The 15,570-nt window shown below is 33.9% G+C and overlaps 3 protein-coding genes and 1 pseudogene across 5 annotated transcripts; 2 read left to right on the forward strand and 2 right to left on the reverse strand.

The window, feature by feature from the left end:
- Positions 1-2,438: 2,438 nt before the first annotated feature.
- LOC123223087 (major pollen allergen Ole e 1) lies at positions 2,439-3,444 on the forward strand. The gene is made up of 2 exons (XM_044646154.1): positions 2,439-2,748; positions 2,866-3,444. Exons 1-2 carry the CDS (start codon positions 2,541-2,543, stop codon positions 3,198-3,200), a joined length of 543 nt encoding a protein of 180 aa, XP_044502089.1. The 5' UTR covers positions 2,439-2,540; the 3' UTR covers positions 3,201-3,444.
- A 794-nt stretch (positions 3,445-4,238) lies between these two features.
- Positions 4,239-6,330, reverse strand: LOC123223714 (omega-hydroxypalmitate O-feruloyl transferase-like). The gene is made up of 3 exons (XM_044647042.1): positions 6,044-6,330; positions 5,479-5,952; positions 4,239-5,398 (listed from the first exon to the last, which is right to left on the reverse strand). The coding sequence occupies exons 1-3, from the start codon at positions 6,044-6,046 to the stop codon at positions 4,541-4,543; spliced, it is 1,335 nt and encodes a 444-aa protein (XP_044502977.1). The 5' UTR covers positions 6,047-6,330; the 3' UTR covers positions 4,239-4,540.
- Positions 6,331-7,431: 1,101 nt separating this feature from the next.
- Positions 7,432-12,705, reverse strand: LOC123223715 (actin-related protein 2). Of its 3 annotated transcripts, none has more exons than XM_044647043.1 (15): positions 12,512-12,701; positions 11,633-11,743; positions 11,341-11,475; positions 11,139-11,210; positions 10,964-11,042; positions 10,650-10,699; positions 10,360-10,463; positions 10,203-10,271; positions 10,057-10,120; positions 9,892-9,960; positions 9,330-9,413; positions 9,196-9,254; positions 8,702-8,768; positions 8,304-8,387; positions 7,432-7,928 (listed from the first exon to the last, which is right to left on the reverse strand). In XM_044647043.1, the coding sequence occupies exons 1-15, from the start codon at positions 12,551-12,553 to the stop codon at positions 7,848-7,850; spliced, it is 1,170 nt and encodes a 389-aa protein (XP_044502978.1). In that variant the 5' UTR covers positions 12,554-12,701; the 3' UTR covers positions 7,432-7,847. The 3 variants fall into 3 exon arrangements, with proteins under 3 accessions (XP_044502978.1, XP_044502980.1, XP_044502979.1); XM_044647044.1 differs by having other exon boundaries at positions 7,717-7,928; positions 8,271-8,387; positions 12,512-12,704; XM_044647045.1 differs by lacking the exon at positions 8,304-8,387 and having other exon boundaries at positions 12,512-12,705.
- Positions 12,706-13,820: 1,115 nt separating this feature from the next.
- LOC123223510 lies at positions 13,821-15,130 on the forward strand (annotated as a pseudogene).
- Positions 15,131-15,570: the final 440 nt, after the last annotated feature.

A 15,570-nucleotide genomic window follows, 5' to 3' on the forward strand; every position in this document is an offset into this window, starting at 1 on the left:
TGTCAACCATAGTAGGGAGAAGCTACACTGTCAGTCACCCCTTGCCAACGAGAAGAGACAATTTCTTTACTGACAATTTAAAATGATTTTCCTTGACGTTGAAAGCTGGCTTCTTTGATGATGAGAAGAAACTACGAAGATTTATAAAAGGCTGAAGTGGTTAAGTTTTTGTAGGCGGTGAAAGAGAATGAGTTGGTACTGTTGGTGAGATTACAGTAAAAAAAGTGGCTGCTGTCAGGATTGAATCACAATTACAATGGAGTAAAAAAGTTAAACTACCATATTTAAAATACTAAAGTAAGATCTATAAAAAAAAAATATATATTTTTTTTATTATTTTATAAATTAGATGATAAAATTATTAGAATAATATTATATATATTTTTAATATATAAATAATATATTCTTATATAATTATATATTATTTTATTTTTAATTTAAAATCATTTAATTATATGATGACATATAATCTATATATTTAAAATATGTATATATAATTTTATTAAAATTACTATCTTATTTTTATAATATTATTTTTTTAAAAGTAATTTAATTTTGGGGGATGCATTAATATTTAAAATATTAAGGTAAAATCTATAAAAAAAAAGTTATTCTTTTTATTTATTTTTTAATTAAATGGTACTATTTTACTTTTATATTGTTAATTTTTTTTAAACGTTGTTTAATTTTGGATGATACATTATAATTATGTTATCATGGATGAAAAAAGTTTTCTTTTTTCCACGAAAAATTGGGTCATAAATTGAAATATAAATAATTATGAATTATGATAATATAAATGGATGTTAATGTAGATAAATTTTGCTCTCAATCTTTTTGTGTGAACATGAATAGATTCATGAAGAATGTTTTAGGCGAGAGAATGGTGATGCTGGAGGACTCGAGGCTACGAGTGGATATAAATTGAGCTGCGTTTGAATATCATTTGATTTAAGTTCAATTCAAATAAAAAATAACTTGGTTTGAGTTCATTGAGCCAATATTAAAAATGATTTGAGTTTGATTCAAATGAGAATTTTTTTATTCGAGTTTAACTTAAATTTATAGTTTAAATCTATGACTCAAATATATGATTTAAATTCATTATTTGAATTTGTGATTCATTGATAAAATGATGTCGTTTAATAACTACTTAACATAATTTAAATCAAGTCACAAGTTAAGTTTAAATCGAATCGACTCATCTACCTAACTCGCAAGTTAAACCAAGTTGAACTCTCTCTTACTCAAATTTGATTTGATTTCAAAATGAGTTGAATCCCCTAACTTAAACTTAGTTCAAATTTGAACTAAACGAATTCAAACCAACTATCGAATTACATAGACTGAACCAAAAAAAATCTCAAATTTATTAGATTGAGAAAATAAATAACTCATAATATATTAAGAATCAATAAAACTATGTGTACTCATTTTAGATATATAAATATATACACATTAATGTGCATCATACGGTGAATGAGTGATTTTGAATTTAAGATAAAATAATATCCAATCACATGATAACACACATAAGTGTGTATTTATTTGTGTATTCAAAATAAATACACATAGTATTACTTATTAAGAATATAAATAAAAACACAAAACCTTCCATACTATCCAAGAGTGGAAAACAATTAATAGTCCAAGTGTAATTGCCAAAGTGGGTTGGGATTAGGGTAAACTTTGAGTCGAGTTTGAGTTCAAACTTAAATTCATCGAACTCTCTTTAAAGTTATTTGAGCTCAATTCACTTGAGGAGAATCAAGCTTAAATTCAATTACAGTGTTGAGTTGAACCAAACATTGAACTTAGCTTGATATCGTCACTAAGAAAAAAATGACTTAAATAATATTGTTTGAGCGTTTTAATCAATTCATATCGATCAAAATAATGTCTTAGCCAATTCGTATCAAATTTTTTCAAATTTGTAAGTTTAGAGAGCTGAATACCTATTAATCTCGAGTTTGAGTTAAAAAATATTTCATTCTTAAGCTAGAGTTTAAACTCAAATTCTTCTCAGATAAATTTGTTTTAAACTTATTTAAATGGAATTCATTTTTTAATTCAACTAAATTTAGGTCTAATACAACCATACTTGGAACGTATGAAATTGTTTTCTTAAAAAACAGGCCCCGAAACCCGTTGTGACAAACTTCTTAAGCCAAGATCCAATGAAGAAAGGATGATAGATTGGTGTGGTCCAAAAATCTTAAAAAGAAGGGCCATGTGGTCCAATTAGAAAAAAGTGACATGTCAGTATAATTCTTTCTGTGCCTTTGTCCCTTGCTTTTTCCTATTGGCCCACGTGTTATGAGGTGTACCGTTTCCCTCTCCTAACATTCACGTGTCTTTGTTTCTTGTGAAAAAGATGAATCTCCTTAGCTTGTTGCTTACAGTTGGATTTCCACCCACTGCTGCCACTCTATGTCCACACAATAAACCAGGGTGTGTGTGTGTTTATATATATATATATATATGATAATGTTTTGTAGGCTGTTTCTCCAAACCAATATCTATTTGCAGACGGTCTAGGCATGCGGAAGCTCCTCTCTTATCTTTCAAAATCTGGCACCATGAACCTGATGATAAGTTTCCTAGTTATTTCAATTTTGTTTATTAGGACTCAGTCCGGGGAAATTCGGCCAAGGAAAAATGCCAATGCTCATATCACTGTAATGGGTTTTGTTTATTGTGACATCTGCTCCAACAACACCTTCTCAAGACACAGCTACTTCATACCAGGTAAAAAACTTCAACAACCCATCAGCCATCAATGCAAAATTTTAAGTTTTCATTTACTTTTTAGCTGAAAAAGGTGTTTTTTTACTATCTCGTGTTGTGTGTTGTCTGATTAACCAGGTGCAGAAGTCAAAATCGATTGCAAATTCAAAGCGAGTTCACCAAAAACCAAAGAGCAAATATCATTCTCAGTGAATAGAACTACAAACAGACATGGAGTTTACAGGTTAGATATACCATCTGTTGATGGAGTTGCATGTGGAGAAACGGCTATTGCTACTACATGTGAGGCAAGTTTAATGTGGAGCTCATCGGATTCATGTAATGTTCCTGGTTTCAGAACCACAACCGATCAGATAGCCATCAAATCCAAGCAAGCCAATCTCTGCATCTACAGTCTAAATCCACTCAATTTCAGACCATTAAAGATTGATGGTAGTCTATGTAGGAACTAGAAAGAAGACCACTCGAGTTTTCTTTTGTCATTATAATTTTATGAATTAGTACCCTTTTGGCTTCTACATTATTCACCTTCGCTTAGATTCAAAATACATAATAATCTGTTATGCATCACCACCTAGTTCTTACTCTTGTGTTATAGTTATGGGTAGGATTGGAGCATCATTGTCTCATGGCTACAACCAAGCCAACATATGTAAGCAGGATTAATTAAGAAGAGAAAACAGAATTACATGATCAGATTTGTAGAGACAGAGACTGGCAGGTAGTACAGAATATTGATGATGAAAGAGACTATAGTTACTGCAAAGAGGGTCCACAAGAATTGTTCAAAGCTATTAATGGTTGAGCAGTGTCTAAGGGTAGGGTTCTGTTGCACAGAAAACTGGAAGTAGTAAAAACTTGTAATTTCATCCTGCAATTACACATTCATCACTATGAACATCGTTAGGATGTTGATCAACTTAGCTAGGAACATACATTTGAAACAAAAATCCTATATTTTATAGTTTCAATAGAAGATAAAATGATAATTTGACACTTATAGGTATCCTTACCCCTAAATCACCCAACCCATCAAAATTTCTTGTCAAAGTTTATAGACTAACTAAGTATCATAACTAGGTTCTGTGATTAAAGATTATAAAACAATATATATGTAACTTTGTGTGCAAGCCATTTTAAAGCGGCTTTCACTTTTCAACGAACACAATACATAATTATTGACTTCTTCTGTCATCTCCTTATTCGTCTGCCATGTGCGTGGGCCAAAAACAAACGGGAAAAAAGCCCACCACACGAGTTCAACTGAGTCCAGTACTCAGAGCAAAATCATATCAATAAGAGAAATTGTCTAAAGAAGTCACATGAGCAGAAAAGAAGGTTGATGATTAGTTTAAAAAACTCTTCAATAAATCATTTAATTTCGTTCTTGAGAAATTATAAATACAGCACTAGAGTCCAGTTTTCTGGTTCCAAAATGGGTAGGCAAGTCCATCATAATAAAGCAGAGACTGTCAGAATGAAGAAGATAGTCGTCATAAATATTATGATAAATTATTTATTTCATTTAGGTCTAAACTTGACTTGAAGCCTGCAAATTTTGATACCCCAGTACATATATTCATATGAAGATGAATAGAATCACTTGTGCAAGGAGTAGTACGAAGTACAATCTCTCGATGGTACGTGGCCACTCTTTGTTTTTCTTCCCACAGAACAAAATATACAAGCAGAGTTCTACATGACGCAAACAAATTGAACTACAACAGTGCAACATTACGAAAATAATACCATAAATTTATTTTCAATGAACATGAAGAGATGAATTTGTACTCTAGAGTTGCATAAGTTCCTGGAAGATCTTCATGGCAGAAGCTGGCAACCCCAGAAGCACATTTATGCTTTTCCTTTCTCTTCCATGAGAAAGGAACAAGATCACTTCCTTCTCTGGCAAGGCAACTGGCCCTGATAGAACCGGCTCCCCCCATCCAAAATCCGTAGTGTGAAAAGATAGCCTTGACCAAGTTGTTATCAAAAGTGTGGAAGATAAAGAAGGCCTAGCTCTTGTTGCTTCGAAGTAATCAATGGCCGATCTCATGTAACTGTCTGTAACCATCTTGATTGCCTCCTGAACTTGCCCCACTGCAAATGAGATTGGTTTTTCCGCTAGATCACCAGCTTGGCATATTGCATTAGTCAACACAATTCCATTTCCACAGTAACCTTTTGGCAGTGGTGGGTTAAATTTAGGCCTTCCATCGACAGCAAACAGAAGTTTTGTAAGTTGGTCTGGCAAAAATTTTAGTGCCTTGGTCCGAGCCTTCCACACAAAAGCTGAAAGTGCTTCAAAAGTAGTGCACCTGTCAAGTGCTCTATCTTCCAGGGCTTTCATCTTTATTTTTTCAAGCTTTTCAGGGTCAAAACAGAAGGAACTATAGAGCATTTGATCTTTGTAGAGGTCACTGGTGCCCGACTTATCTTCTATCTCAGCGAATTCTTGGTGCAAATACTCTATTTTTGGTGGGTTTCGGGCTTGGAGTATCTTTCTGTCGAGGAATGGTGGAACACTTAGTGGCACACCTCTAGCTGTTTCTGCCCATGAGTTTACAAATTCCATAGCACCAATTCCATCAAACATACAATGGTTCATGCAGAGCCCAAGAACAAAACCTCCACATTTGAACTTGGTCACCTGAAAAATGAATAAATAGCAAAGAGATTAAAATAGCTGAGATCAATTTCAGAAAACCACAAAGAGACTATTTAAAAAACCTGAGCCGCAAGTGGGGGCATCTCTAGTATGTTTTTTGCTCCAGGAATGTCATAAACCAGTTTTCCAAGAGTCTCAGGATCTGGCTTTGTTATGTCTCCAATCTCTTCCAGTGAACAGTTAGCCTCAGCCTCAACAAAAACAGCCCCTTCCCCGGTGCAGTCTATGATAAGCTTTCCCTGCGCACTTATTGTTAGACGACCGGCAAGTGGGTAGTAGTGAACAAGAACCTTTTCCAATGCGTTCTTGATTGTTTCCCCACACTCTTCATTTCCTTTCTCATTTGATTTGAAACAATAGATAGTTCGGACGATCACAGCAATGTTTTGATCAAGATTTGAAAGGAAGTATAGACCTTTCTCTGTCTCCTCAACAGGGGTCACTAAAGTTGGCTCACCTTGTTTCACACAAAGTTGAAATGCATTGCCATTGCCATTAGACTTCTCCATCACAACAGACTCTTTAAGCTCAATACCCTGAAGCATAAATCAAGAGAAAACATGAAAATTTATTAATAGAAACAAAACAAAAGCAGCATGTATAATTTATTGATTCTCGAAAACAAACCATGTGAACTAGATGTGGTATTACAGTGTCTGAAGATAATGCCTCGAACAAAGTGCACGAAAATTTCCAAAATGATAATCAAACACACAAGAATTACATTCAATGCTGAAGTCCCGCTAAATCACAAAGTTTGCAATGCTCTGATGACAGGCAAATGGTGAAAGGAGATATATATGGAAGATGTGTGACCCCAAAGTCTAAATTTAATTTGCTTGTTCTGGTAAATGAAATTGGTATGACAAGTACAAGTCGCTTTGACTGATTGGATTGGTGTATGGCAGATGAGTTTTGGTCGTTGATATTAAAATGTTAAAAAAAAAAAGATGGAGAGATTTGTTTAATGTATTTTTTTTTTTGAACATTTGTTTCTTGGCGATTGTCTTGTAGTATTGATATTAGCCTTGGCAATATCGGTTATGGGTGAGGTTAGGCCAACTAGCAATGGGACCAAGTGTTTGGTAGGGTTGGCATCCCAATTTGCAATTGGATGCTACTTAAGCTGCTGATCTGATTTTTGTTAACTTGAAATATTAGGTTACTTGCCATTTGTTGAATCCTATTCAAATAAAATATAAAAAAGCCTTGGCAAAATACTGGTAAACTTGATGGAAACATTTATGTTCTACTCTTTTTTTATTTATGAACATGGAACACCTGCTAATACTTTATAGTTCATAACATGAAACTTGCTATAGTTGAACCAAAACCCAGAGAGGCAAAAGCTTGTATCAATCATTTTGTTGGATATTTTGCACAAATATTAGGAGAGGATGATAAATCTCACAAGGGATAAGATTATTTTATAATATTATGACGAATGAATAAAACTATGCGTATAAATAAACTACACAAACTAATATGATTGTTTGTGACTGAGTGATGTGATTGTTTACTTTTTCTCTCATATCAAAATTAGCCAATTAGATACTACCACTTCAGTTTGTATGGATAAATTTGTATAATTTATTTGTATACATGATGGTATTCATGATGAATATACTTGGTGTCTTTTTCTTTAAGCAAAAAGTTCTAGAAGCCAAAGGAAAAATTTCAACTCCAAGGCTGCTTCAAATGTGAAACTTGGAAAATAAATAACAAAGTTGAAATATGCAATAGACAAGTAATTCCATTTAGGAAAATCCAAAAATTATAAGAACATGGCATATTCACACTGATCTAATTAGCTCCTATCTACAGAAGGAGCTCTTTCCTTAACAGAGACTGCAGCAATACAAGTTTAGTATTTCTTGTTCATCTAACCGTAATTTATTATAGAAGCAAAGAAATGGTACATCACCTGATCGCAACATCTCAACAAATTTGGTATACAAAAACCAATATTATTTCTCCTTCTTTCCATCAAGGAATCTTAGAACAAGCTGCATATTAAATAAAATCAACATAATTATCATAGAATTCAAACTCAGTAATATATCTTTCAAGAAAATCATTTCCTGCCAGAAAGAAAAAGGGGAATTCAATTTGAATTACATTGGGCAGTCAAAATCAAGCTCTAAGCCTCGTTAGCCTCTCAGCTGAAATACAACAAATATACATTGATGGCCAAATTTATGAATATACATAATGATAAACTGTTTTTCAATTTTACGACTTGTTGAATACAACACTCCCTGAGGCTGTGAAACTCTATCCAATACCAATAGGCTTACTGATGACAGCACAGGATAAAACCCAAATAAATTCACAATCCTCTCACAAGCTTTTCAAAGTATCGTCATTTGTATGGGTGTTGTATCAGAGGAATTTGAAACAGTCAAAACAGTGGCAGACTGCATCAGAAAAGTCAAGCTGCACCACACTTGCTTAGACATTCAAGTCCTTCTTCCATATAATCTTCCCTGTTAATCCAAAACTCTGGTGCATCCTGCATGAGTATAAATATTCACTTCTTAGATGTTTAGAAGTTGGAAGAGAATGTGGGAAAATAGTTTATACTATCGTCAGAGTAAGTAGGGCTGGACTCGAACCGAGCCAGCTCCAGCCCGGCTCGAGCTGGCTCGGTCGAGCCCAGCTCGAGCTACTCGTCAGATTTTCTAATTAAAATTTTTGATACAAAACGACGTCGTTTTGATAACAAAAAATGAACCGAACCGAATTCGAGCCGATCTTAGCCAAGCTCGAACTCGAGCCGATCTTAGCCGAGCTCGAACTCGAGCCAACTCTATGTGCTCGGCTCGAATCCAGCCCTAAGAGTAAGCCTTCTAACTCAAGTCCACTCCTGACAGTCTGAGAGAGAGACCTTCATGATTCCTGCAAGAACTGCCCCTCCAAGATATACCATGTGCTTTCTTCTTGGTGGATCCTCAATTCGCAATCGCAACTTCTGTTCACACGTAAAGAACATGGAAAAAAATTGAAGATTGTGCTCTTCTAGGCTTTCCACAAAAACATTCATTTTCTACCAATTGCATCTTACCTGCTGTCTAAAGATTTTTTGAATCATATTTTTTAATTTGATAATCACTTACAGAAGTCCTAGAACACCAAGATTTTGTCTATTCTTTTACACGAGATTTACAGTAATTAAGTTCACTCATACAAAATAAAACTCATAGCCATTATTTACATATAGAAGAAAAATATAATTTGGTATCTGGTTCTCTTTCTAACTTATAACAGACAGGACTCAGATCTCACCTTTAACCCATCTTTGTTTCCCTTCAGAACCACATCTAGATACCGATCCTGGATTTCTTTCTCTAGGCTGAAACAAAAGTAAAGTAACCTCATGATAGTGCACCATATGAAATCTACCAGCACCACCATGATAAAAGACGTGCCCTTAAAAAATCTTCAAAAGCATTCTTGTTGACAGAGAAGATGCCAGAAAAAAAGGAGAGGTGATGTATCATTATGTTTTCCGGATACAGTTCTCAGCCTTTTTAGTTCAATTATGTTAAGAATGTTTTACAGACATGGAATAGTTGATCTTCATGAAGCCCAACTACATATGTGTGAGATAAAGCAAGTTAATAGTTTTCAGCATCTTTATGTGAGATTTTCATAGAAGAATTAGAAAAGATGAACTTTATGGTGCCTTCCTAGGTTATCAAAATGAATCCAACCAAAGTACATTAAGAACAAGAGAATGTCAAGTTTCAAGTGATGCAAAAAGCAGTTGAATGTAGTACCGACTAGGCAGTCCAGGATACATGGTGCTTCCTCCACTCAAAACTATATGTTGGTATAACTGCAAAGATAGAAATAAAATTTCAGTAAAGAATCACATACCAACTACCAGATTTTTAAGAAACATGCATTGTACCATCATACGGTTGTCAATATCCATTTCCTGGATGCAGCGAAAAACCATATCAGCCATTCCATCACCTTCAACATCAATAAGTTCCTGAGAAAGGAAGTATTGTTAAGTTTCACGAATAAAACCCATTAACACATTGTGTAAGATGGCTCATAATTCTTTGATGCTAGTAAAATTTATTAAATCAGGTTATTCATTATTATATAAACCACTCATGCTACAATTTTGCAACTTATTAAAATCCATACACAGTTCAAACAAGCACTGGTTTAGCACAAACTAATAGCACATACCATAAACTTTTTGTTTGCTCTTGATGAATTAAAATGTCATGGTTGTTTGATTTGTGATTATAGATTCAAAAATTTTGTGACTTCTTTCTCCATCACTAAAATCTACCATTCTTTGTCCAAAAAAAATAGCGTATGCCATTTCAGTTAAACTACCAATGCAATGCATCTGGATTTCTGTAACAGGCTAATAGCATATCAAGATGATCAGGCAATACATCACATGGAAAATTTTAACATACAGAACATAGCAGCAAATATAAGTAAAGGCTTACTGGTGTAAAAAGAGCCTCAGGGGCCTGAAATCTTTCAGTTCCTACTTTAATGGTCCTTCCATCAGGCAGCTGATCAAAATAAATTAGTTTTATACATAAAAATAATTAAGAATTTATGCTGAAACAAAATTGAAAAATTATAAGATAATGAGTGAATAAACTCACAGTATAATTCTTAACCAGGATGGTGGTTTCAAGGCCCAATTGATATTCCCTTTTGTAATCATAACTGCAGTAAGACAAAACAGATATTTAATTATCATGCAAAAAGATCCACAAAATTATTCCACAGCAAGTAATTTAGCATTCACCTTATATAGCAGAGCTTCTCTTTGATTTGCCTAACAGTCTCAAAATCAGCAGTCTTATTCATTGCATACCTAGGGGACAGAAATTGAACATTCAACAAAAAAGAAATATGAATTGTAATTTTCTTGTTAAATCCTTTGACAAAGAATTGGCCATCACCCTCTCCGTGAAAGTAAATCAACAAGATAGGATGTTATGTGCCGACCAGCTACATTCATTCGTTTGGTAAGATGAGGGAATGAGTAGCCATCAACAACTGGAACCTGTGGATAAATGTAGAGGAAATTATGGTTTAGAATTACCCAGCCAGGCATCAGCAAAGCACTCTGTAGAGTGTCTTATTGCTAATAACTCATTTATCATTTTTCAATAAACTAAAGAAAAGACACAGAGATAACAGGCTGCAGGATTCTGATAAATTATGTAAAACTTGTTTTTCGGTAGTTTACCACATGAGTGACACCATCACCAGAATCAATAACTAGTCCAGTCAGCAGACCTGTGGCAAATTCAAAAAAAGCTCAAGAAAACATGCAAAGGGGAATGAAATCAAGAAAACAGACAAGAAGTAAGAATATGCAGCTACTTCAACAAAAATAGAAAATTTTGAAGTCATCATGAATCTGCTTATTGTAATTCTTTGAAAGAAACTGAAGAACAAACTCTTCCTTCCCTTTATGTGTATTTTATATATATATATATATGCATAAATATGCCGGAATCAGTTAATGCCAAGTAAACCTCCAAACATCTTCATAAGCACCTTGAGCGTACAAAGACAAAACAGCTTGGATTTGAATGAAGACACCAGCAAAGTTGTATTTCTCGAACATTGTCTCCACCTGTAAAGTCAAGTCAGGCCAAAGTCATTATTTACTAATTTTAGATAACAGGATGTACCAATTGCCTAGATATTATGTTAAAACTTGGATCACAACCATCTTTTCACGATTATTTGAGGGGTTAAGAGGTGGATCTGTGAGTAAAATTTTACATTCTGCCGGGTCAATCTGTTGATAGAGTATGTACATGAGTCAGCTATAATGTAGTAAAACTATAATAAGAACATCAAAGAAAAAAGAAGGATTAAGGCCATCTGTAATAAATATCCACAATAACCAAAAGCGCCATAAAGCTTACTTTTAATTCACTGAAAAAAGCATGGTCCCACACGTGACCCATATCTTCCCAGTTTTGCACAATACCATTGTTAACAGGATAAGATATGTCCAGTTGATGTCGCAAATCTTCACATGCTGCTCCAACAATAATATCCTAAATGAATTTGAAAATAAATAAATAAATGAAACAGGGAAAAAGGCTTCTTATTATGTGCTAAGCATGATTGTCCACGATTACAATTAAGTATGCATTTGCATGTGTATCTTTAAAAAGACTAAGATAATTTCAAATTTAAAAAGTATAGTTTCACCTTGAGCTCTTGTTCCATGAGCGACTCTTCATACCGTAACATTGGCCTCCCCACCACACAAGGGAATACAGAAGTAGGAAAATTCTCACCCGCAAATCCACACTTGACATACTGCATTAAGTAATTTAAATATTGTTTCAAAAGAGGACGGTACCAAAGCAATAGTTTCAAAAAGGGATGAAACCAAAGCAAAGGAAAAGAGTAACCAAAAATGGATTTAATATGCAGTTGAGTTATTACATCAGATAGAAATTGAATATCTGTTCCATTTTCTACCAAAAATAAATAAAAACGACAAGAAGGTATAGGGTAGAGAAGCAGGAAAAGAAACAAGAGAACATGAACAATTCTATTCTCCATCCATTCAGCTGATACCATGAAAAATAGAAAATGGTTACTCTCTATTATTTTGTAAGAAATGGCTACTTTCCATAATTTTTAGAGGAAATTTAAACCATTGTTTGGTCACTTGATCACAATATCCTTAAACTCATTTCTTTCCAACCAGACAAGTGAAATGGTCTTCCTTCCATTCTATTACTTTCTTCGCTCCAACAGTACCAAACCAATTGCTACAAAAATAACCGTCAAATTCAATATAAGAAGAAAGAACAATTTAAATTTTACATTGAATTTTAATCGGACTATTACTGACAACATCTAACGATCTCTGCAACATTGCCGAATACAAAATTTAATATTTGAGCAGATCTAAACAGTATGAATCACAAATAATAAAAAAAGAAAACTGGAGCATCTAATTAGAATTAAAAAAGCTAATTTCATTGAAAAACTCTTATCGTTGATTGAATTACGATACAAAACATGTGAGACAGAAGATTAAAGAAAGTAAACGAAAAAAAGGGAAGAAAGAGGTACCCCAGTGCCATTGTCGCAAACGACGATGTTCCTGTTGTCCATGGTTATGAAGGCGGTGCTGCTGGTGATCTATACGAGGAGAGGAAGGGAGTGTGTTACGGAACTGCTTTCTTCATCTAATGGCTTTTCTTCGACGGGAGGTGTGTCGGGATGTGTCAAAATGCAGGAAAGAATTCATTATAGTATGCTACGCCTATACGACGCAGTTCCATGTGTAAAATCTAGGGACGACGGATGGTGAGGTTTTTTAGAGCAATTGACAGGTCCATAATTTTTACAAAACTCTGTTCACGCCCTATGTTTTAAAATATTGATTCAACAAAACTACTTGTAAGTTGTAATAATGAATAGGCAGAAGTTCCACTACTCAAAGGGCGACGAGAAGAGATTCACTTGATGCTTTAACTTATTACATGTATCCAATTTTCTCTCGTATCTACATGAAAAAACTATTATCTATTACTAAATCAGATTATATAACTATCCTACTTTTATGTAATCAGAATATTAATTATAAAATATTGTACAAAGATAAAAGCTCTAAATTCTTGTTGTCTGAATAGATAAAATTTTTTTATAAACTCTCATAACAACTATCGATTCTTTGTTGTAATTCTATGTAGAGATATAAATTTTCAAACAACAAATTAAATCATGTTAAAAACTTTCATGTGTTTACCACTTATTCCCACTATTTCCATTTATCATTATATATAGTGAATATATAATTACTTCATTAAGTGTATGTTTGGTTCAAGTAATTTTTTATTATAAAAAATAAAGATTGTTACTTTGATTTTTTGTGTTTGTGGTTGTGTCTTCGTTCGAGAGGTGGGAGAGAGGATTTATAGATAAGAGGTTAGCTAGAGAAAGAAGGAGAAAGAATAAAACTTATGGGAAAAAAATGTAATTTTTTAAACTTTTTAATGAAAAGAAATTAATAGTTTTTAAAGTAAAAAAAAGTAAAATTTTAACTTTTTTAATATTATTAGTTAAATTTTTTTTTACCTTTATACTTGTGAACAAGTTTTAATAGAAATTGCATGATATATGAATATTTGAGTTTTAAAATTTTAGGGAACAGGTTTAAAAGTAGATTAACCTTGGGTGGCCAAAAAGTCTTTTGGCCTTCCAAATATAGCCACCGGCTCTCCATGCGACAGTGAGACGAGAAGAAATTTTAGCTTTGGAAGCACCCTTCTACTGATAATAGTGAGCCTTTGATCTCATTTCTTTACTTCACACAATCTCGTTATTTTGATCAAACAAGTATGATGATTGATACATTCACATATTACTTTTTAAATTGTTGGCTCCTAAACGAGTTGGAGAAGCACCAGTAGCCGCTGCCAAGAAGAAATCTGTAATTTATTTTTTCCACTCTCCGTGTTTTGTTTGTGTTTGGTTTTGGTTTTGATAGTTTTGCTGTTATTTTTGTTTAAAGGAGAAGTTGTCGAACCCGTTGTTCGAGAAGAGAAAAAAGCAGTTTGGAATCGGAGGTGCATTGCCACCTAAGAGGGACTTGACTCGGTTCGTGAGGTGGCCTAAACAGGTTGATATTCAGAGGAAGAAGAGAATTTTGACCAGTTCACCAAGACTCTCGACAAGAACATTGGCATCATCACTAATTAACTCAAAGGCAGTATTTACTAAGATGGTATCTACTTTATTGTGTAAATAGAGTTCAAGTGAGATGTCGATTTTGTATTAATTTTCTTTTCTGAAACTTTATCTACAGCATCAAACCCTTTCAAGATACTTCTCAAGTACTGGCCCGAGGACAAAGCAGCAAAGAAGGGAGGCTGTTGAAAAAAGCACAGGCAGAGGCTGAAGGAAAACCTGTCGAGGCTAAGAAGCCTGTTGTTGTGAAATATGGGCTCAACCATGTCACATACCTTATTGAGCAGGTAAAATTCATTTTTGTCTAATCTGGGCTCAATTGCACTTCCAACTCTTAATCTGTCACCTACTCTAATTTTTCTATTGAATATCTGTAGTAGAACAAGGCACAGTTGGTGGTTATTGCTTATGATATGGACCCAATAGAAATGGTTGTCTGGCTACCAGCTTTCTGCAGGAAGATGGAGATCCCATACTGCGTTGTTAAGGGAAAAGCACGATTGGGAGCAGTGCTTATTATATATTTATATTTTGTCTTCTAAGCATGTCAAAGCGAAAAATAGAACTGGGAACTAAATTACTGTCATGTTTATGATAGATTGTTCACAAGGAAACTGCATCAGTCCTCTGCTTGACCACAGTCTAGAATGAAGATAAACTGGAGTTCAGCAGAATTTTAGAGGCTACTAAGTTAAGGTATAGCTAAATCAGTCATAGACATTTTTGGAGGATTTAGTCTCATTAGAGGATTTGTTTATAATGTTGCAGGCAAATCTCAATGACAAGTATGATGAGTACAGGAAGAACCGAAGAAGTGGGGTGGTGGGGTTATGGGTTCTAAATCTAAAGCCAAGACCAAGGCTATAGAAAAGGTCCTTGCCAAGGAAGCTGCCCAGAGAATGAATTAAGAGTTGAGTATTTGAGGCAATTGACCTCAACATTTTTGGTTATTCCAAGGTTTGACTTTGAGTTTTCCTTTTCTTTTAGGCCAAAGGACTCATTTTCATCCAAACATTTTTTTTTTTTCAAAGTTTTTCCTGTTTATCTTTGAAAATTTTAAACACTACCTTTATAGATGGTTAAAATTAATAGTTTGAGGGACAAAATCATCATTCATTTATAATATTAAAAATAAATAAAAATTTAATCTCTTTTCCCCTCTCTTAAATTTTAAAAACTAAAAATTTCCCCTTAAGCCAAGTTTGAAAAAATGACATTTCACCCTTAGGATTTAGTTTCTAGATCTTCGACACCATATCCAACACCATCGCTGGCCACGAATATCTCCTGACACCTCCTCTCACTTCAATGGTGAAGCTTCTTTCATTTGAAAGTTTGGATGACGTCGATTGACTTAAGAAAACACTCTCAGTTTTATCAAGGAAGACAAAGATGAGATATCTTGCTTTTGTCGGGAAAGTCGATGTTTCATCTTTTTT

The sequence above is a fragment of the Mangifera indica genome, chromosome 8 (assembly GCF_011075055.1).
Source record: "Mangifera indica cultivar Alphonso chromosome 8, CATAS_Mindica_2.1, whole genome shotgun sequence".
NCBI classification, from domain to species: Eukaryota; Viridiplantae; Streptophyta; class Magnoliopsida; order Sapindales; family Anacardiaceae; genus Mangifera; species Mangifera indica.